At 48.9% G+C, this 21140-nt stretch overlaps 1 protein-coding gene across 1 annotated transcript in view; it reads right to left on the bottom strand.

Moving 5' to 3' along the window:
- Positions 1–21140, bottom strand: part of LOC132002940 (multiple epidermal growth factor-like domains protein 6) — a 32879-nt gene that overhangs the window by 1301 nt on the left and 10438 nt on the right. The window contains exons 2-8 of the mRNA XM_059378226.1: positions 15473–15574; positions 12497–12682; positions 12024–12165; positions 2789–2928; positions 1301–1504; positions 547–696; positions 142–321 (exon numbers count right to left, since the gene is read on the bottom strand). Of these exons, the coding sequence (XP_059234209.1) occupies positions 142–321; positions 547–696; positions 1301–1504; positions 2789–2928; positions 12024–12165; positions 12497–12682; positions 15473–15574 (1104 nt within the window). The remainder of the gene's footprint in view (positions 1–141; positions 322–546; positions 697–1300; positions 1505–2788; positions 2929–12023; positions 12166–12496; positions 12683–15472; positions 15575–21140) is intronic.

Below are 21140 nucleotides of genomic sequence, written 5' to 3'. Positions count from 1 at the left end.
AGTTCTCGTTTACAGAGGGAAAGAGGGGTTCATGTATGCACTCACAAGGCTGGGGAGAAGGTTGGGGTTCCCACCAGTTCTCTCACCATCTCTAAGCCTGGGACACAGTGCAGTGGCCAGAGAGGTCTCCTGGATTCTTACCAGAGGTGGCGCAGAAAGAGCCCGGTAGGCAGGGTATGGGTTCTGGGGTACCCTCGGGGCAGAAGGATCCAGATGGGCACTTCCCCCCTGTAGCCGTGGCTGGGCACAGGCAATTGGTGCTGGTGTAGTTGTCTAAGTCGAAGGGGCGGGAGGTCCAGGCTGCTGACACGCAGAACCAGCCTGGGGTGGAGACAAACACAGAAAGGTAGGCAGTGGGGCAGGAGGGTTGGTAGTGACCAGGCTGCCGGGGTAGGGGTGGGTATCAAAGGCTGAGCCACCCAGACTGCAGGCCTACCCCTCCCAGTAGCTGTTCCAGGAGATAGTCCGGGTCACCCCAGGTCCAGGTTCAGAAGTAGGAAGCACTGGGGTAGGTGGGAGCTTCTTAGGGAGTTTTGGGAAACGCACCTGCATCACAGGGCCCAGAGGCCTGGGTCAGATTCTCTTGCCCACAGTAGTGGCCTGGGGGACAAGGCAGGCAGCTGTCCAGGCTCTGGGTCAGTGGGTCTGGGTTGTAGTAGCCCCGAGGGCAGGGGTACTGTGTGGCGTATTTGGTGCCTAAAAAGCAAAGTTCAGAGGAGGGAGTCCAGGTGGCCCAAGGCTGGGGAGGGAGGCCCTGCTGCTTGCTGCTCCTGGAGCAACTTGGCAGGGCCTGTTGTGGCAAACTTCTGGCCTGAGTCACAGGAGCTCCTCCCTCACCAGCTGCTTATATTGGGCTTCCCAGGCTGTGTGTTCCCAGGCCCAGGGTCCACAAAGCCATAGACTATGCAGGACTCTTCTTCTTGATGGTCAACTCTATTGAAAAGCACGTGGCCCAAAATTTGTAGGATTAGTAATTTTAAACCTCTATTTTTTAGCCAACAGATTATGTTATGGAACAGAAAGTAAAAATCTCATAATTTTAAAGGTAAAGCTAAAGACATGAAATTTGCAGTTCAAGACCAGCTGCTTTGGTCTCAGCCAGCATGAAGGATCCACTCCTTCCCTGGGCCTTTGGGAGAGGTCGTGAGAATGTCTCAGAAACAGAGTGATTACATCTGCATGATCCTTAGTTGCTGTTGTTTCCCAAGCAGCAAGTCCCAAGCCCCATCTCATCCCTGGGCACCTGTACCAGCCCCCTGCTACTGGCCTTGCCTCTTCGAGCTGTGGCCCAGGCACTCACCTCTGGGGCAGTAGAAGCCGGCGGGGCAGGGGTGCCCGCTGTAGGTGGTGATGTTCTCAGGGCAGTAGTAGCCGGCAGGGCAGGGGAAGCAGGAGGCTTGGCCGGTTAGGTTGCTATAGGAGCCAGGAGGACAAGGCTGAGGGTGGCTGGTTCCACTGGGGCAGAAGTGGCCTCGGGGACAGGGCCCTCCCTGATGTGAATGACCTGAGAAAAGGAAGGAAGCTGAGTGAGGAATGCAGGCCTGGTCGCTACTGAGCAGACTGGAGCCGGGGGCAACTTGGGCAGTGCTACTGGGACCAAACGTGGATTTGGGCTTGGGGCAGGGGTTCCAGGTTTTAGAAAGAAAGAACGTTGATAAATAACACTTGTACAGCATCTTCCAGATTGAACAGCATGCGGTTAATACATATGTTATATTACTGGAGCCTCGAAAATCCCTCTTTCATAGGTGGGCAGGACTAATGATCCAGCTTTACTGAGGATGGTGTCCTGGCATGGTGATTGCTGTGTGTGGCCAACATCTCTCTGTGCTTTGTCCATTTTTGGACAAAAATCTTTTTATTTTTTTTTCTTTTGAGGATACACAATGCGATTGTTTATTTGCCAATAAAATGGATTTAGAAATCATTGATTTCATGTGTAGTTGTAATAAACCAGGATGGCTGGTTCTCTTTTTAGTGAATTATCCTGGCCTAGCAGCCCCTATGCCTCCTATAATCCCCACAAAGTCCCTGCTCTCTTACTGCCCATCCAACTCCCCTGAACCTAACCCTCAATCTGGGAGCTGGATTTTTGCCTCAGATGAAGTTCTTGAGAAGAGGGAGTTTAAGGGCCCTGGCTCTGTTGCAATGGCCCTCACCAAAGCTGCAGCTCAGTGTGGTGTGCATACTGCCCTCCCTCCCCCTTCAGATGTCCCCAGGGAATAGAGAGCATCCTCTGAGAACATGGGTAGAGAGAGTCTTCCCTGGGAGCTCATCCTGCACTCCACCTCCCCACAAGATGTTGTCTCTAGCCCTCATGAGAGCTGAGGACCACACTCAGCTCACCTCTTGGTGCCCCACAGGCTACCATTCTGGAACCTGCTGGCTGGTCTCCAGAAGCCCCCAGGTTTCCCTGCTCACATCCCTGAAAATCTATGACGTTTCTGTCTTTGGGTCAGTGGGGTTCTGACTGAAGAGGTGGGGTGGGGCTGAGGTGGGCTTGGAAACACAGATGTGACAAAAGCCCAATGACCACAGTTCAGAGGCAGTGAGTTAACTGTGGGAAATGCCACTGCGGGCACAAGGACAGGAAGCCAGCATGTCCAGGAATAGTGGTCAGACCTTGAAACACTCTGGCGGAGGATCGTTTCCAGGCCCTGCTTGCTCACACCCTCCCCCTCTGCCCTTAAACTGCCCCACAACCAGTCACTTCTCATAATCAGAGTGCCCATCTACCTCTAGCATTGGGCCAGTGCAGGGCCCATGCCCATCCTGAGAGACTCCGTACCTGCTGGGATTGGGGAGGAGGCTCTTTCCAGACAGAAGTAGCCAGGGGAACAGGGTCCAGAGGGAGCAGTGAGTCCAGATGCACCACAGAAATGGCCAGGGGGGCAGGACAGGCACTCTGACGCCATGGAGAGAAGCATCCTGGGAAGACAGAGAGAAACCTGGGCATCAGTGGGACCAGGAGGAGCATCCTGGCAAGGGACGTGCATTTCTGGAGCTGCTTTGCATCTCCTTCTTCAGGTTCCCTGGGATTCTTCCTGCATCCATGGCACAGTCTGACAGATGCCTAAAGGAGAGTGTGACAGGTCTCTCTTTTTCTTCCCCTGCCACTCTCCAACATAGGAACCTGGGTATAGTTGTCCTTTTCCATCTTTTTTAAAAAAAAAAAAAAGCTTTGATTTTTGAGAGAGAGAGAGAGAGAGAGAGAGAGAAGTGAGATAGAAAGCGGCGGGGAGGGGCAGAGGGAGAGAGAGAAGGAGACTCCTTGCTGAAAAGGGAGCCCAAGGGCCCCGATCTCGGAATTCTGGGATCATTACCTGAGCCGAAGTCAGATGCTTAATGAGCTGAGCCACCCAAGTGCCCCATCCTTTCCCATCTTAATCCCAATTCAAACTCAGGCTGTCCTGGGCCACAGAATTTTGGTCTGGCAGCAATAGGCAGAACATCCAACAGCCCTTCAGCCTCTGGCTCCACAGCTGTCCCCCTGCTCTGGGTACCTTCTCTTGGGGGCTGGGAGGTTCCTAAAGGTGGGGAGGTGGGGCTCTACTCTCAATTGAGACTCAGGCATGTGCACAGGATTCTTAATGGCTTTGCTTTCTTAGGCATGAATGTTCTCAAGCTCCCAGCAGCCCATGTTACCTGCCCTCATTCTGGCCAGCAACCTCTCTGTCCTTCCTCTGCTGGTCACAGGCCAGGTGGGAGTCCTGCTCTGTGAGGCCTTTTGCTCCTCTGTGGTGGAGAGATGCTGCTAGTGAGATGGTCAGTGTAGAAGGAAGACCAGGAGGAAGACAGCTCTGGGCTCACCCCATGGGCATGGAGACAGTGGCACTCACCGATCTGAGAAGGTACCCACAGGACAGGGCAGGGGCACCCCTGTGCCCAGTGGACAGAAGTGGCCTGGAGGACAGGGCCCCCCTGCCATGGCATGGATGCATCTCTCCTGGTGGGTGACTTCATCTCCTGCCCAAAGTCAGAAGTGGGTGAGATCACAAAGCAGCTCCTCCCAAGCCCAAAGCCACTCACTCAGCAGTCCCCACATTGTCCACCCTCTGAGGAGAGAAGTTCCTGAAATAAAGCAGTAGAGATTAAAAGCTAGAGTGCCATCACCCTTGACTGCCCGGGCAGCTCAAGTCCAGGGTTCTGTCCAGTCCTGGCTCCCTGCTGGGGTAGTGGGTGGGGTCTCAGGTGTGGGGCTGGGGTCCTGAGATGTGACCCTTTCCAAATTAATCGGAAGTTCTCTAGGCAGACCCAAAGTTGGGGAGAAAGTACAGGGGTGCCAGCATTTGTCTATCCTGGAAAAAGGTGGGCACAGGACAGAATGAGAAAACTGGGGGCTTCATATCTAGCTTGAGAAGGAGAGCCTAGGTCATTGAATACAGATCTCTGTGACATCTGTTTTGGGAACCTGTTTCCAGCTTGGCCAAGTTTGTCACTTCTATTTGTACCATTATATCCCCTTAAGGTTAGCTCACAGAGAACATAAAATGCTGAAGATAAACTCTAAGAAGAAGAGGGCTCTTGTACAGGTAGGAGAAGAGAAAAGAAATTATAGTGTGTGATCTCATTTTTGTAACTGCCTGTAAACTGGTGGATTTGCCTATGGAAATGTGTGTGTGTGCACCTGTGTACATGGGTGTGAGCACAGGAAACATGGAGCGCTGCACAGCTTCATGTCATACTTCCGAAACAGGTAGCCTCCAGTGGGGAAAAAGGCAGAGTAACAGTTTTAAACATCTGTGTTCTTATAGCTTGCATGAGAGTTGTCTCCACAACCCTAAGGATACTGATGTAACAAGGGGAGGATGAACAGTGTACTTTGATGGGCTTTTTTGGGACAAAGGCGTGCTGGGGAATGTTTCTGTCAGCCTCTGGACCCCATGATCTCATCCCTGAGTCACCCCTGGATCCACAGGTGCAGTAGAGGTGCTGCGCTGGTGCTTGTCCCACAGCGCAGTGCTAGAGTGCTACCATGGTCTGGAGCACCCTCACGGGTGATGCCACTGTCATGATGACAGAGCCTTGGGAGACACCAGACAGCAGCAGGCCTTGGATGGGTCACTCCACCAGCCAGGCCCAACCTCATCATTGGAAGAAAGACATGGAGGGAGTCCTGTTCCCTAAGGCTCCGCCAGCCTGGAGGTTCCATGACTCGTGACTTACTGTTGTCCTTATTTAGCTCCACACTTAACTTACCCTGCCCAGAGGGTCTCCTGATGCTGCCCCAGGGACATGAGTACAGCCACAGACTGTGCACCACAGACACTGCAATACTCCCACCCTCTGAAGAGGGATGTCAAATGGAGTCCCTACTCTGCCTGCCCTGCAGGATGCCCAGTCCCATCCTGTCACTTCTGTGCCAAAGACACGAGTGTTACCGAGTGTATGTCCTCAGTTACCCTCCTTCATAGAATCTGTTCTCCTGTGTTCTGGTCACTTCTTAGCCTCAGTCAAGGTAAACATTCATTTACTGTCCTTCCTATGCTCTGTCTTATTTAATTTTTACCTCAGTCTTACAAATTTCTATACTCTGTATTCCTATCAGGCACATTAAGAACATGAGTTAAGTGATTTCCCACCCACAGCAAGGAGTGGTGCACTGGGCTTCTGCACAGCCCAAAGTCCCTGTCCTTGACCACTATTCACAGGGCCTCCTGTATTGCAGACCAGCAGGGAGAGGTTTCCAGTGATCTGTTGCTCCTCAGGCCCCCAAACACAGCTTTTACCTGTCTCCCCAGGAGACATCCCAACTGCCCTCTTCTGTCTCCTCACCTGCAAAACATGGCCTGCCCTGCCATGGACTGGGCATGAGGTGGGGGCAGGGCAAGGGGAAGTGGCCAATGCCCTGGGGGCAGTAAGGACCAGGGGAACAGGTCCTCTCCTGGTGGCTCTCTTGGCCTGGAAAGTAAAGCCATTGTGTCATCTTGTGGCCCTGCCTGACTATGTCATAGATGGTTCCCAAGCCAGGCAAATACCTGATCTATTGTTGTGCTGCCCATCTGGCTGACGTGAAGCCTCCAGCGAGCCTTCAGGGCAGATGTGGCCCACAGGACCAAGGTCTCCCCATGGGCCACTGAGAGGTCTCGGCGTCCATGCCCCTCCTGGGCAGTAATATCCTGGAAGCAGAGAAAGCACGCAGTCTGCTCTGTTTTACGGTGCTGGAACCCAGCTTTTTGCCTTCGCATCCATGAGGGTCTTGCCCTACTAACAACGGCTTTGAAGGGATCAGGCACTGTGGATGTCCCTGATAAGCTATTAATTTAGGTCTCTTTGAATGAACATCTGAGGTAGGTGGCAGGATAGCAGAGCAGAGTGCCTACCTCTCATCTGTCTGGGCCTAAACTTTACTCCCCAGTGAGCCTATGGATATTCTGTTGTACATGGAGCCCCACAACCTGGAGGCCCTTGGGGGGAAGTCATATCACAGACGAGGCAATAGGCCTTCTTAATGACTATCTCTGGGCTTTTCTTGGCTAATCAGACAGGAGTCTCTTCCTTAGCCGCTGGAATATTACTGACCTCCCTCAGACATGACCCTTCTTCTCTTTCTCCTTCCGCCTCATCTAGGCCTCAGGGGCTGGGAAAATCTAAAAGTCTTGCGCATTCCCACCACATTTGGAAGCCCCACTCAGTAGCTTCCAGCCTGCCTCCCTCCTATTTTGGCCAAGCCAGCCTCAATGACCTGGACACACTTCCCCTAGGTTCTCTCTAACATGTCTCTGCCTCAGGAGCCAAGGGCCCTAGGGCCAGAGCCCAGGTAGCGGGCCTGACTACCCTCTGCTTGGTTCTCCTCCTGCCAGACCATTGAGGGAGAGGTGGGCACCCTCACCTGGTGCACATGGGCCCGTGGGGGCAGCCTGGCCTGCTGCAGCACAGAAGAGTCCAGGTGGGCAGGGAAGACACCAGCTCAGGTCCTGTGCCCCTCTCTCTACATTCCAAGTGCCAATTGGGCAGGGTCTCTGCCTGGCATCCTTGGTGCCAGGGGGGCAGAAATGGCCAGCAGGGCAGAGATCACCAAACGGGAGGCCCTCCTGGAGAAAGAGGGTCCTGTTGTAGCTTTAAAGTTGAGAACAAGGGGGTCCTCTCCACTGGGCTCCCTCCAAGTCCTTCTGAACCCCTCTCTGAGGAAGACTGCCTCGCTCAGCCAGCCTCTCCAGCTCAGTTACTCATAGCAACCTGCACTTACACCTCCCTCCAGGAAGTGCTTTTAGAAAAATGAAATAGATTTTGGGGCACCTGGGTGGCTCAGTGGGTTAAGCCGCTGCCTTCAGCTCAGGTCATGATCTCGGGGTCCTGGGATCGAGTCCCACATCGGGCTCCCTGCTCAAGCAGCAGGGAGCCTGCTTCCTCCTCTCTCTCTCTCTGCCTGCCTGTCTGCCTACATGTGATCTCTCTCCTTCAAATAAATAAATGAAATCTTTAAAAAAAAAAAAAAAAAAAGAAAAATGAAATAGATTTTAATGTTAAATAGCCTCAATAATCCTACTTCTCTGCTTATTTGCGGTGAAAGTTCTGCTACACAACTTGACTTCTCGCTCTATCATCTCTCAGTCATCTGTGTGTCAACAGTATACCTACTTGTCATTGTTAGTGGTTACCTAGTATCCCATGGGGCTGCTATGCCATGTCTGTGCCTAGGTATTTCCTTTGTGTTTTGTTTTTGCTATTAAAATGTGTGGTGTTTTACACATCTCTAACATCTTTAAATACATGACTTTTTTTCCTTTCATGTTCTTTCCCACGTGGAAGCTATAGGATCAAAGGTCATGAACTGCCTTGAGACCCTTGTTACATGCCTTGCAATAGTTGCCCAGCAGCCTGGCCCCAGGTGTGGCCCATAGAAGTGGACTCTATCCCTTAGCAGTATCTTCTTAGGGCAGGTGTGTTGACTTTTGATGACTAATAGATACATATTGTACAGAAATGGCTTTGCTTCATTTGTTTTAATTATCAGCCCTGCTGTGCCTTTCCCTAGCTCATGACTTATTTGTATTTGGTGCCTTTTGAGGTGGAAGCTGGAAACTGACATTAGATAACTTTGCCCTTTCTCATTTTTATAGGCTGTATTTAATGCTTGTGGCACTTCCAACTTTGTTTCTGCAGTGGTTTCATCCCATCTTCCTGGGGGTACTCTGTCACCCAACTAGGCAGTGGGCCCTAAAGGAAGATGCTGGTGTCCCCCAACCCTGGCCCAGGCCTCTGAGCTTAGACCAGTCTTGCCTCTGTGAGGGCTACGAGGGTCTGCACTCACCGGAGAGGAGGTGTTGGAACCAGGCCCACAGTGATGCCCAGGACTGCACAGCCCCTGGGGCTTGGCCAGGCCTGTTCGACCGCAGAAGGTCCCAGGGTGGCACAGCTGGCAGTCTTCCACACGGGCCGCCCCTGGGGCCTCTCGGAAAGTGCCCTGGGCAGAGAGAAGGATGCTACTGAGGTCAAGAGCCTGAAGGCCAGAGTGGAGTTCCAAGGCTGGCCAGGCTGGCTGCTCTGGCCAGGAAGGGAGCAGAGCAGGGTGCCTCTACCCTCACCCTGGACAGACAGGGCTTGTGGGGAGGAGATGGCCTACTTAAAGAACCCGAGCCTCTGAGAGACTCCTAAGAATGAGTGGAATTTAGCTTTTGATAGGCCAAAAGTGTTTGATGGCAAGACATCCACCCAGGGAAGAATGTTGGAAATTCCCAGCAAATTTTGATAGCAGGCAGAAAGAGAAAATAGAGGACACCAGGTCCTTTGAAGAGGTGTGTGTATCTTGGGGAGAGGAAGCCATGGCTAGAGTAGGGAATGGGGTAATTGGAAGATGGAGGCTGGAGAAACAAGATTGTACCCCCAGCCCCCACCCCTGCTGGGAGCTCCACCTGAGCCTCAGTTTCCTAGCTCTGGAGCTCCTCCCTGCTTCTTCCTGTGTTGTACCCCACCCCCCAAACAAGCCTGGGTTGCTTTGTCCCGTGTGACCTCTGGTCTAGCACCACTATCAGAAACCAGCCTCAAGAAAGGGGGTAGTCCAGTGCTCCTCATCTGCGTGGGGCAGGAGGCAGAGGGCTGACATATGGCCATGCCACAGTAAAGGAGCATCCTCCATCCCAACCAGGCAGGGCTGGGGTACAGGGTTGATGGTTCCAGAGCCTTGCGGACAAAAGTGAAGAGATGCCAGGAGGGCTGAGGGGAGCTTCTCACCATGGGACAGGGGATGGACAGCAGGCCCCCAGCTGGGCAATAGTGCCCAGGTGGACATGCTGTGGGACTAGCCAGCTTTGTCTGGTTGCAGAGCTTTCCTTCTGGACACTCCTGGCACCAGAGGTGGCCTGGACCCTGCAAGGGGGATTGGCAATAGGCAATAAGGTTGGTTTCTTTCCACCTCTCTAACCCTTGGGCTAGGCCTGGCAGTATAGCAGGCACTCAGAATACATGTAGAATTGAATTGGGACAGCTGCTGCCTGGGACTTCAGGCTCTGTGTGTGCCTCTCTTCCTGAGGAGGTCAGGGCATGGGAAGGGTTCAGAGCCAGGAAGATGCCAGTAAAATGGAGGTGCTCTCTGAGCATCTGCCTCAGTCTCCAGGTCATCGATGCCTGGAGGAAGGGAGCCAGAGATGGAGGCTATACTGGCCATTTTCCCCAGCCATCTTCCCACCTCCCTGACCTTAGGATCCTCCCACTTCTGGGCCCTCTAAGGGATGGAGTCTGTCCTGGGAACACTTACAGAGAAGCTGCCAGCACTACACGGCAGTGGAGTGGCAGTGCCTGGTTCAGGGCAGTGGTGACCTATAGGGCATAGGACACAGGCCACAGCCAGCCTTGCACCTGGACTCTGGCGCGAGGTTCCCCTGGAGGAGAAGCAGAAAGTGAGGAGTGTGGGTGCCCACAACCTTCCTGGGGTCATCATTGGTGGAAGGCAGGAGACCTCTTCTGCCCCCAGGCTTACCCTCAGGATTTAAGGGCCAAGACCCAGCCTGGCTGTAAGCCCCTGGATCATGACAAAGATGTGGTTGGTGTGGCCCTAAATGTGGCCTAAATGGGGCAGTGCATTGAGAGATATTGTAAAACCAGGCTTATGGGCTAACTGTGCTTCTATTACAAGTTTGCAAATTACATATCTGGTAAAGGGCTAGTATCCAAAATCTATAAAGAACTTATAAAACTCAACACATGGAAACCCAAATAATTCAATTAAAAATTGGCAGAAGACACGAATAGATATTTTTCTGAAGAAGACATAGAGATGCCAACAGACACATGAAAAGATGCTCAACATCACTGATCACCAGGGACACACAAATCAAAAATCACAATGAGATACCACCTCACACCTGTCAGAATGGCTAAAATCAACACAAGAAACAATAGGTGCTGGTGAGGATGTGGAGAAAAAGGAACACTCTTGCCTGTTGGCAGGAATGCAAATTGGTATAGGAGGCATAGCATGGAGGTTCTTCCAAAAGTTAAAAATAAAACTGCCCAATGACCCAGCAATTGTACTACTAGGTATTTGTCCAAAGGAGAAAAACATAACGATTCAAAGATATACATGCACCCCAATGTTATGAACATTATCTGTAATAGCCAAATTGAAGGAACAGTACAAGTGTTCATTGATTGATAAAGAAGATGTGATATATTTATTTACATATCTATATCTATATCTGTATATCCCATATATATCTATATATATGATGGAATATTAGTATTATTTGGCCATAAAAAAATTGAATCTTGCCATTTGCAATGACATGAATAGAGCTAGAGAGTACTATGTTAAGCAAAATAAATCAGTCAGAGAAAAACAAATACCATATGATCTCACCCATATGTGGAATTTAAAAAACAAAACACATGAGCAGAGGAGAAAAAAGAAGACAGAGATGCAAACCAAGAAAGATACTCTTAACTGTAAGAGAAGACAATGATGGGTACCAGAGGGGAGATGGGAGAGGGGATGGATTAAATGGGTGATGGGGATTAAGGACGGCACTTGTGATGAGCACAGGGTGTTGTAAGGAAGTGTTGAACCACTATATTGTACACCTGAAACTAATATTACACAATATGTTAACTAATTGGTTTTAATTCAAAACTTAAACACAAACAAAAAGTTTTCTGTTCCTCTACTTCGCTTATGTTTTTCTGCTGGTGTGGTCTGTGTGTCTCTTGATCTCTCTCTCTCTCTTTCTCTGTCTTATTTGAACTGATTTATAATGGCCCTTATATAATAAGGTAGTAAGTAGATGGATGTTGGGCCTGAAATTCATATCGAAAATATCTCCCTGCTTTATTTTTTATCTTTTAACTTTGTCCATGATGCTGATGAAGAACAGAAGCTTGAAATAACTGCCTTCATATACTGTGGTCTTTTCCTCAATTAGTTAAGCCTTTCATGTCATGCTTAGATTTTCCATTCTCTCAGATTTTATAAATGCCCATTTATATTTTGTTACTTAATTTTATAATTTTTTTACATTGAAATCTGTATTTGACCTGAAATCTACTTATTTTGATTAGTGCTATTTCACTTTTTTCAAAAAGAATGTATATTACTTTTTTTAAATAAGAAAAGTACTTTTAAGTTTTACTTTTTGACCAGAGTAATTAAGGGCATATCTTCATAAAGCAGTCAAATCAACAGAAGACCCCAGAGCCTGGGCCAAATGATACCTACTCAGACTTCAGCTGGGACTAAATTCCAGAATGTTTTGCTCTTGAGGTGCACTGTTATGAAGCAGCTTCTCCACTGGGGTGTGGGCACTTCCTCACGGACTCCATCCAAATCAGTTGTCTGTCTTTCAGTATCTAGGGCCCTGGGGAGTGGGAGTGGGTCCCATTCCAACTCTCCATGCTGCATCCCTGAGCCCTGGCCCTTGCCAGTGCTGATCCTATGCCCTGTCCCAATAAAGCTGCCAGGTCCTGAGGCAGGCTGGGCCATCATGTCTCTTTATAAACCCCTGGGTGCCTGGGACAGCACTGGGCTCCAGCCTGTACTTAATAAACATGTGGGAACTTCAAGAGCAGCCATACCCCTGAGCCTTCCTTACCGTGGGCAGAGCATGGGCTTGGGGGCACCACTGGGGCAGAAGGCCCCTGGGGGACAGAGGAGACAGTCTTCCACCTGGCCATTGCCTGCTTGAGAGCTGTAGGTGCCTGCTGGGCAAGGGAACTGAGTGCCCCACATTGTACCTGTTTTAGAGAGAAGGAAAGGGGTATCAGAAGGAAAGAGGGAGGTCAGAGCTGCATTACCAAGGCACTGAAGCTTCTCACCCTACTCCCTGCAGATAGTTCTCCAATAGAGGCCATGAGGGAAGGGGCAGGGAGCAGGGGATACCACTCACCCAGGATCAGACTTGTCTGGGCTGAGACACACTGTGAATCCACAGTCAGGATGCTCAGCAGCTCACTAGTCCTGGTCCTCCTCTCAGGAAGGTTCTCCTGAAATCTGACCTTGGACTGGCCCATGCCTTTCCTGGGACTAACCTGTGCCCTTGCCAGGGAAGACCCAGGCCCCACTCACCTTGCGGGCAGTAATGCCCAGCTTTGCATGTCCCCGAGGGCAGCTGGGCACCACCGCTACAGAACCAGCCCCGGGGACAGGGCGCACACTCCTCAACAGCTGTCAGTCCGGTCTGGCTACTCCAGGTGCCTGGGGGACACTGGAACTGGGTCGGCTCTTTGGTGCCCAGAGGACAATAATGGCCAACTGGGCAGGGGATGGGGGGCCAGTATGGACTCCCAGTTCCTGTAAACACAATCCTGAACTAGACCTGGAGGAACAGCAGCCCCCCCAGCTGCCTCCCCTGGCAGGTGGCAGGGGTGTGGGCTAGGCCCGAGCACTGGGGAAAAGGGCATCTAGGTCAGCAGGGGCCCAGAAGCTACTTGAAGCAACAGAGTGGGAACTGAGAATGATCTTTGTAGTCCCATCCCTAAGGTAAGGTGAACCATGATCTTTGTGGGCAAACAAGTGGCTGTGAGTCAGGGTCTATTTTCCTGGCCTTCCTGCCTCGGAGCGGAGATGGTTTTTCACCCAAAGGCAGGGTCCAACAGGTAGGAGGGTTGCCTTTCCCCATTTTCACTCACCCCTTGGACAAGCTAGTCCTGAAGGGCAGATCTCACACTGTAACAGGTCAGAGAGGTTGTTGCGGCTGCTGAATGTCCCAGGTGGGCAGGCGTGGGTGGGAGCATGGGGGCTCAAGGAGCCCACAGGGCACACATACCTATGACAACCAGGAAATACCCACTGGACAGAGCCCAATAGCCTGGACAATCAAATGTGTGCCTGCTGGCCTTTGACTTTGGCACAGTAATCTCCCCGTGCTCCTTTCTTCCCATGCAAAGGCAGGAATCACCTAGCTGCTTCTTGCTCATGCTCAGGCCCCAGTACTCCTGGGGAGTGTCCAGGAGCCCTAGGCTGATGTGACACCGAGCCCTGATTTGGAGGCAGGGGCCCTTCCAGAGCACTTAGGGGGATGGATGTTTGCCGAAGCCTCACCTGCACCTGAGGATCTGACTCTTGAATGGTGGTAGCACCCTGAGCCCCAACACAGTCAACTCTATCATTGAGAAGTCATAGGAGTCATAGATCCTTACCCTGGTGTGCAGGTCGCATCTGGCTGAGTCAGTCCAGCCTGGGTACAAGCCCTGCCTGCTGGGCATGGAATGCAGTCTGTGGCTTCATCCTGGCCTGGATTCGGGCTAAATGTGCCTGGCTGGCACGGGATGGGGTGGGTGGCTCCGGTAGGACAGAAGTATCCTGCTGGGCACTGCAGACACTGGCTGAGAACTGGGGACAGAACAGCCCTTGTCACTCTAGTTCTCTCTGAAGGACTGGGCTGCTGGCTTCAAAAGAAAAGCAGTGAATACTTGCCAGGACCTTGTGGACCTGATCATCCCATGGGCCTGGGAGTGCAGGAAGCAGGGCTGTCATCCCCATTTACCGAGGTGCTGAGTGGGGGCTCCTTTTCTTTCCCTGCAGAACTAGTGGCCTTGCTCTCAGTGCTGCTGGTTCCAGGGAGCTCCCACTGCCTCAGTGGCACAGCCCATGGACAGCTGCGATAGGGAGCCTCCCCATTTCTCTATCTCCCATCTTCCTTTCTACAGACTGGAACCACAAGCACATAGCTTCCCAAGCTTTCTGTGACAGCAGTGTACAATGTGACAGAGCCCTGCACAGCACTGGGCACATGGCAGTTCTCAGTGGGTCCTTCTTTCAACGTCATAGCATCACAGTTTCAACACCCCTGGGAGGAATGAAAGTTTCAGGCTGCTCTGATTCACATCAGACCTACATTGATTATTCTCGGAGGCTGCCATGTGTTCCCTGCCATGTCTGTGGCTCTGTCCCAGCATGGGATGACTGCTGCCCATACTCTGCCCTCCAGTAGGAACTTAGGCTCCTGGTAGGGGAGTTAGTGTCTGACCATGGATGGTGCGGCTGACACTTTTGCCCCTTGCTCTCCATCTCCTGGGACTTGTGGAGGAAATGGGTCCTTCCTACCCAGCTGTCTCCCCTGAGTGCCCAGCTTGGCCCTGTCCTCCAGATGCTGGCCTCCAATGGGTGCTGGCCTTGGCCTGGCCTGCAGAGGGAGCATCGACATTGAGTGGGGAATCATGCTTTCTATATGGCTCTGAGGAATGGCCCAGGGAGTTGGTAGCTTCAGAACATCACGTGAATCATGAGAGACTAGGGACTTTGAAAAACAACCTGAGGGTTTTGAAGGGGCGGGGAGTGGGAGGTTGGGAGAGCCAGGTGGTTGATATTAAGGAGGGAATGTATTGCATGGAGCACGGGGTGTGGTGCAACAACAATGAATACTGTTACGCTGAAAAGAAATTAAAAAAAAAAGACAAAAAAAGAAAAAGAGAAAAAAAAAAAAAAAGAGCATCACAGAAAAGTAGCTGAGAGACTCTGTCACAGAAATCTGTTTCCTCAAACCGTTTACCAGGGACTCAGTCCTGTCTCTGGTTAACAGCCTCAGAACTGGGCAAAATGGAGGCAGTGAGGAGTTTGTCCCTGGTGTTTCTTTCTCTTGCTTCTTTTTTTTTTTTTTTCTTTCTCTTGCTTCTAAAACTTGTACAACATCCATACGTGTGGACTTCAGGGCGTTTTGGGGTGGTACAGAGTAATGAGACAAATGTGAGTTTGGGACCTCATGCTGTGTGACCCAAGCCACTTAGTTGACCTCTGAAGCTCAGAGAGGATTATGAGCCGCAGGTCCTTTACATTTTATGTTGAACAATGTGGGCTGCCTTTGAAATTCCTGCACAGGTCCTGGTTTTCCCAGCTAAGCACAGACACCCAAACCTGAGGGCCTAATGGGGCCTCTGAGTGTGGCTTTCCTGATGTTCACCCCCATCAGGGCCTGGACATGCTATTAGCTGTAATATGCATCATGAGGTCAGTGTCTTTTAGCCTTTGGATGAGCACCTAATTAGCAAAGTCAGCAAATCACTCTTTCCATTGAGCAAGTAGCAGACAGAATTCAGAACTGACCTTCTGAGGAGAAGCTGGTGTTGGAGTGGGATGTCTCCTTCTTGCGTTTGAAGCTCCCAGCTGGGCATGGAATGGCTACAGTACCATCTTGGCAGATGTGGCCTGTAAGGGGAAGCCTCAGGGGTAGAGCAAGCCGAAAGAGGGCAGGCCTCTGGGGGGTGCTGCAGTCACAGCCCTGGGGTAGCATCATTGCCAGGGAGAAGATCAGATCAGTAAACTCTCTGCTCTATGCTTTTCTAAAAAGCTGCTTCCTTTGCTTAAAGGTTTCTCCCTGCTCTCCTTGACTGACTGACTGAACCTCTTCTCCTTCTGGGCCTGACCCCTATGTCTACGCCTCCAATAAGGCTCCCAGACCCATTGCCAAGCAGACTGCCAGTGGTGCTTCTCTCTGAGTTTCAACAGCCCTTTGATTCAGCACTCTCCACATTACAGTTTAGAGGGTTCCTGTGTCTGTCTCTCTCCTAACAGTGAGCTCCAGGGGCCTGGGCATTGGCTGGTGGCCAGCATGTGTAGGTGCTTCAGAAGAGTGCGTGAGGCAGAACATGGCTGTGTAGCGGGCTGGTGGGACCTCCATGTTGGCCTTGATCCTCTTCCCACTGTCACCCTGTTAGCCTTCTTGTCACTGCAGTGCAACCTTTGGTCCCCTTCCAAGGCAGTCAGACACTTCACCAAGGTTCTTGACTGCCTCTAGTCCTGCCAAGTACTTCCCCAGGGTGTTTCACTGCTCAAAACCTGTCTAGCATGGATCCATGTAGACTCCAGGGCATTTTGGGGTGGTACAGAGTAATGAGACAAATGTGAGTTTGCACTGTGACCTCACACTATGTGACCCAAGCCACCTGGGTCAGCATCAGAGAAGCTCAGAGGAGATTAAGGCTAAAGGGCAAAGCCATCTCTGCTCCCTGGGAGGAGCTCTGTTGCTTAAGTCTCCTGTGCATACTGTGGGCTTCCCCACAGCTCTGATTCTGTCCCACAATATAAATCAAAGATCGTGGATGGGAGAGGATGGGTGACTTTGAGGTGGGGACAATATCCTTGCAGAAGAGAAGGGATGGAGACAAGCCACTCCTGCTCATGCAGATGTCATCAACCATAGTGTCAGCTCTGCTCCCCCACTGCCTTCTGGTGTGGGGGTTCTCCCTCCATTCCTCTTCCACTGCTGCCCTTTGGCCAGTATTCTGGCAATGCAGACTTCATTTTCCACTCAAACAAAATTAAGGAAGGAACTCTTTACTGCTGAAAAAAACAATTTTTACATAGTCTTAAAATTAACAAAAATATAAAAATGATGAATGCTTTAATATGCTCCTTTCCTGGTCCTCAGAACCCCACATGTCTTGTGGTCTTGTGCATGCTGCTTATGGGAGTAGAGGGAACCTTGGAGTCAACTCCTGGTTTCCTCTGTTCTGGCGACCCCACCCTGAGGAGGCCTGGTTGTTAGGACCTTGGCATTCTCTGATTTCCCTTATTTCACATTACGTTCTTTTATTCAGGGCCCCTATATCTCTCGTGTTTTCTGTCACTTCAAACCATCTTTGCACAGTGATGGCATCATCTGTGCACACCTGCATGGGATAGGATTCCCTGAGCATCCTCTCTTGAGAGAGTACTTACTTCAAACCCGAGAGTCCTTTCCATAAGATGGAAGGATTGCAGGATTCACAGCAGTGGGGAGGGTGGGTAGCTGGGCAAGAGGACCTCTCTATCTCTTTCCACCTGACATTTATGTGTTCCGGAATGAAGTATGGCTCTACCCAGGCTCCTTCCCAGCCTGTTTCTCTCTGTCTTTCCTGCTCCGACTTATAAGACTATGGGCAGTAATGGGGCTTATGGAACACTCAGAAGCTGCCTAGCCAGAGAAGGTTCCTTACCAATGAGCAGCAGAGCATGCCGAGAGAGCTCTTGTCTCTGAGATGAGGCACCTAATGGCCTATTATCCACTCTTTTAGTCACAGAGTTCCCAGCTTTCATGTGAGTAACAATTTGGCCCTGACTATAGCAGGTACCATTTGAACTTTTTACATATGACTTTACCTAGTAGGTATATTTAGTCATAATTATTATTATCAACTCCATTTTAGAAATCAGGAAATAGAGGTTTAAGGAAAATTTAAATAAATGTTGCAGAGTCACACAAATGACTATAAAAAGTTCCAATAGCTTTCAAAAGGTTGAAATATTAGAAAACATATTTTTTGACCACAATGGAGTTAAAATAGAAATCAGTAAGACATCTAAAAAGTCCCAAATATTTGGAAATTAAACAGCACACTTCTAAATAATCCACTATTGAAAAAAATATCAGAAGGGAATTAGAAAACTTTTTAACTTTAATGGTAATAAAAACCCCACATCATAAAATTTGTGAGCTATAGCTAAAGCAATGCATAGATTTAGATTTTTAGTTTTGAATGCCTATATACTAAATGCTTATATTACAAAACAAGAAAGGTGTAAAATCAATGACCTGTTTTCATCTTAGGAAACAAGTAAAAGGAAGGATATGGTAATAGCAGTAATCAGTGAAATATAAAAATAAAGAAAATCAATAAAAACAAAAGCTAGTTATTTGGAAAGGTAAATAAAATTGATAAAGCTCTAACTAGACCAATCCAGAAAAAAAGAAAGAACACAAAGTACCGATATCAGGAATGAAAGAGAATCACCACAGATGATATGCCAAAAGAATAGTAAGAGAAACTTTATGACAATAAGTTTTTCAACTTAAACAGATAAATTCCTTGGAAGACTTAAATTACCAAATCGTCACAAGAAGAAACAAAAATTCTGAATAGCCTTAAATTTATTAAATTTTTGAATTTGTAATTAAAGACTTCCCACCAAGAAAACTCTAGGCTTTACTGGCTTCTGTATAACTCTTATGAAATAACTCACACCAAATCTACATAAAGTCTTTCATAAAATTGAGGCATGGGACTACTTTCTAATTAATTTTGTGGGACCAGTATTACTTTGATATCAAAACCAGATAAAAGGGGAGGAGTCAAGATGGCAGAGAAGTAGCAGGCTGAGACTACATCAGGTAGCAGGAGATCAGCTAGATAGTTTATCTAACCATTGCAAACACCTACAAATCCAACAGGAAATTGAAGAGAATAAGAGCAACAACTCTAGAAACAGAAAATAGATCACTTTCTTAAAGGTAGGACACAAGGAGAAGTGAATCCAAAGTGACGGAAGATAGACCTTGGGGGGGGGGTGCTCCCAGCAAGCCACAGAGCAACAGAGCACAAAATCAGGACTTTTAAAAGTCTGCTCCATGGAGGGACATCACTCCAGAGGCTAAACCGGGGGGAGCCCACGTGGGGTCAGCATAACCCCAGGTCCCGTGGGGTCACAGAAGGGCCAGGGATGTCTGAGTGTCACAGAGCACACAGGTATTAGAGCGGGGAAGCCAGCTACAGCGACAAAGCCCAGGAGTGAGCTCTCAGCTCAGTGTTACCTTGAACTGGTCGCAGGCTGGGTGAGCTTGGACTGCAACTGGAGGCCACGGAGACGGAAGAAACCGGGTGCTTTTCTCCAAGTGCGAGGGATTGAGCGCTTTGCTCCAAGCATGACCAGAGGCCAGGTAGATGGGGGCGGTTGGCGCTTTTCTCTGAGGGTGCACTGAGGAGTGGGACCCTGAGCTCTCAGCTCCTCCAGGCAGGATATTGGGAGGCTTCCATCTTCATTCCCATCCTCCGGAACTCTAGAGAAAGCACTCAGGGAACAAAAGCTCCCAAAGCAAACCTGAGTGGATTAAGCAGCCTGGCCCCTGGTAAGGGCGGTGCAATTCTGCCTGGGTCAAGACACTTGAGAATCACTACAACAGGCCCCTCCCCCAGAAGATCAACAAGAAACCCAGCCAAGACCAACTTCACTCACCAAGGAAAACAGCACATTCCAGAGGAGGAGAAAGCAAATCTTATCTGGACAAAATGACAAGGTGGAAAAACTCACCACAAAAAAAAAAAAAAAAAAAGGCAGTACCAAAGGCCAGGGACCTAATCAATACAGACATTGGTAATATGTCAGATCTAGAGTTTAGAATGACAATTCGCAAGGTTCTAGCTGGGCTGGAAAAAGTCAGAGAAGATATAAAAGAAACCCTCTCCGGAGAGATAAAAGCCCTTTCTGGAGAAATAAAAGAACTAAAATCTAACCAAGTTGAAATTAAAAAAGCTATTAATGAGGTACAATAAAAAATGGAAGCTCTTACTCCTCTGATAAATGAGGCAGAAGAAAGAATTAGTGACATAGAAGACCAAGTGACAGAGAATAAAGAGGCTGAGCAAAAGAGAGACCAACAAATACTGGACCACGAGGAGAGAAATCGAGAGATAAGTTACACCATAAGACGACACAACATTAGAATAATTGGGATTCCAGAAGAAGAAGAAAGGAGCAGAAGGTATATTGGAGAGAATTATTATAGAAAATTTCCCTAATATGGCAAAGGGAAACAAACATCAAAATCCAGGAGATGGTAAGAACACTCCTCAAAATCAATAAAAATAGGTTGACTCCTCGTCACTTGGTAGTAAAATTTACAAGTCTTAGTGACAAAGAGAAAATCCTGAAAGCAGCCCAGGAAAAGAAGTCTGTAACATATAAGGGTAAAAAAATTAGATTGGCAGCAGACCTATCCACAGAGGCCTGGCAGGCCAGAAAGAACTGGCATGATATATTCAGAGCACTAAATGAGAAAAACATGCAGCCAAGAATACTATATCCAGCTAGGCTATCATTGAAAATAGAAGGAGATATTAAAAGCTTCCAGGACAAACAAAAACTGAAAGAATTTGCAAACACCAAACCAGCTCTATAGGAAATATTGAAAGGGGTCCTCTAAGCAAAGAGAGACCCTAAAAGTAGTAGATAAGAAAGAAACAGAGACAATATACAGTAACAGTCACCTTACAAGCAATACAATAGCACTAAATTCATATCTCTCAATGGTTACCCTGAATGTTAATGGGCTAAATGCCCCAATCAAAAGACACAGAGTATCAGAATGGATAAAAAAACAAAACCCATCGATATGCTGCCTACAAGAAACTCATTTTAGACCTGAAGACTCCTCTAGATTTAAAGTGAGGGGGTGGAAAACAATGTACCATGCTAATGGACATCAGAAGAAAGCTGGGGTGACAATCCTTATATCAGATCAATTAGATTTTAAGCCAAAGACTATACTAAGAGATGAGGAAGGACACTATATCATACTCAAAGGGTCTGTCCAACAAGAAGACCTAACAATTTCAAATATCTATGCCCATAACATGAGAGCAGCCAACTATATAAACCAATTAATAACAAAATCAAATAAATACATAGACAATAATAAAAGAATACAATAATAGTAGGGGACTTTAATACTCCCCTCACAGATCATCTAAGCAAAAGATCAACAAGGAAATAAAGGCCTTAAACGACACACTGGACCAGATGGACATCAAAGTTATATTCAGAACATTCCATCCCAAAGCAACAGAATATACATTTTTCTCTAGTGCACATGGAACATTGTCCAGAATAGATCACATCCTGGTCATAAATCAGGTCTCAACCGGTATCAAAAAATTGGGATCATTCCCTGCATATTTTCAGACCACAATGCTCTGAAGCTAGAACTCAACCACAAGAGGAAATTTGGAAAGAACCCAAA

This window comes from Mustela nigripes, chromosome 15, assembly GCF_022355385.1.
Source record: "Mustela nigripes isolate SB6536 chromosome 15, MUSNIG.SB6536, whole genome shotgun sequence".
In the NCBI taxonomy this organism is placed as follows: Eukaryota; Metazoa; Chordata; class Mammalia; order Carnivora; family Mustelidae; genus Mustela; species Mustela nigripes.
The sequence above is the reverse complement of the archived record's forward strand: the minus strand, read 5'-3'. Positions and strand labels throughout refer to the sequence as shown.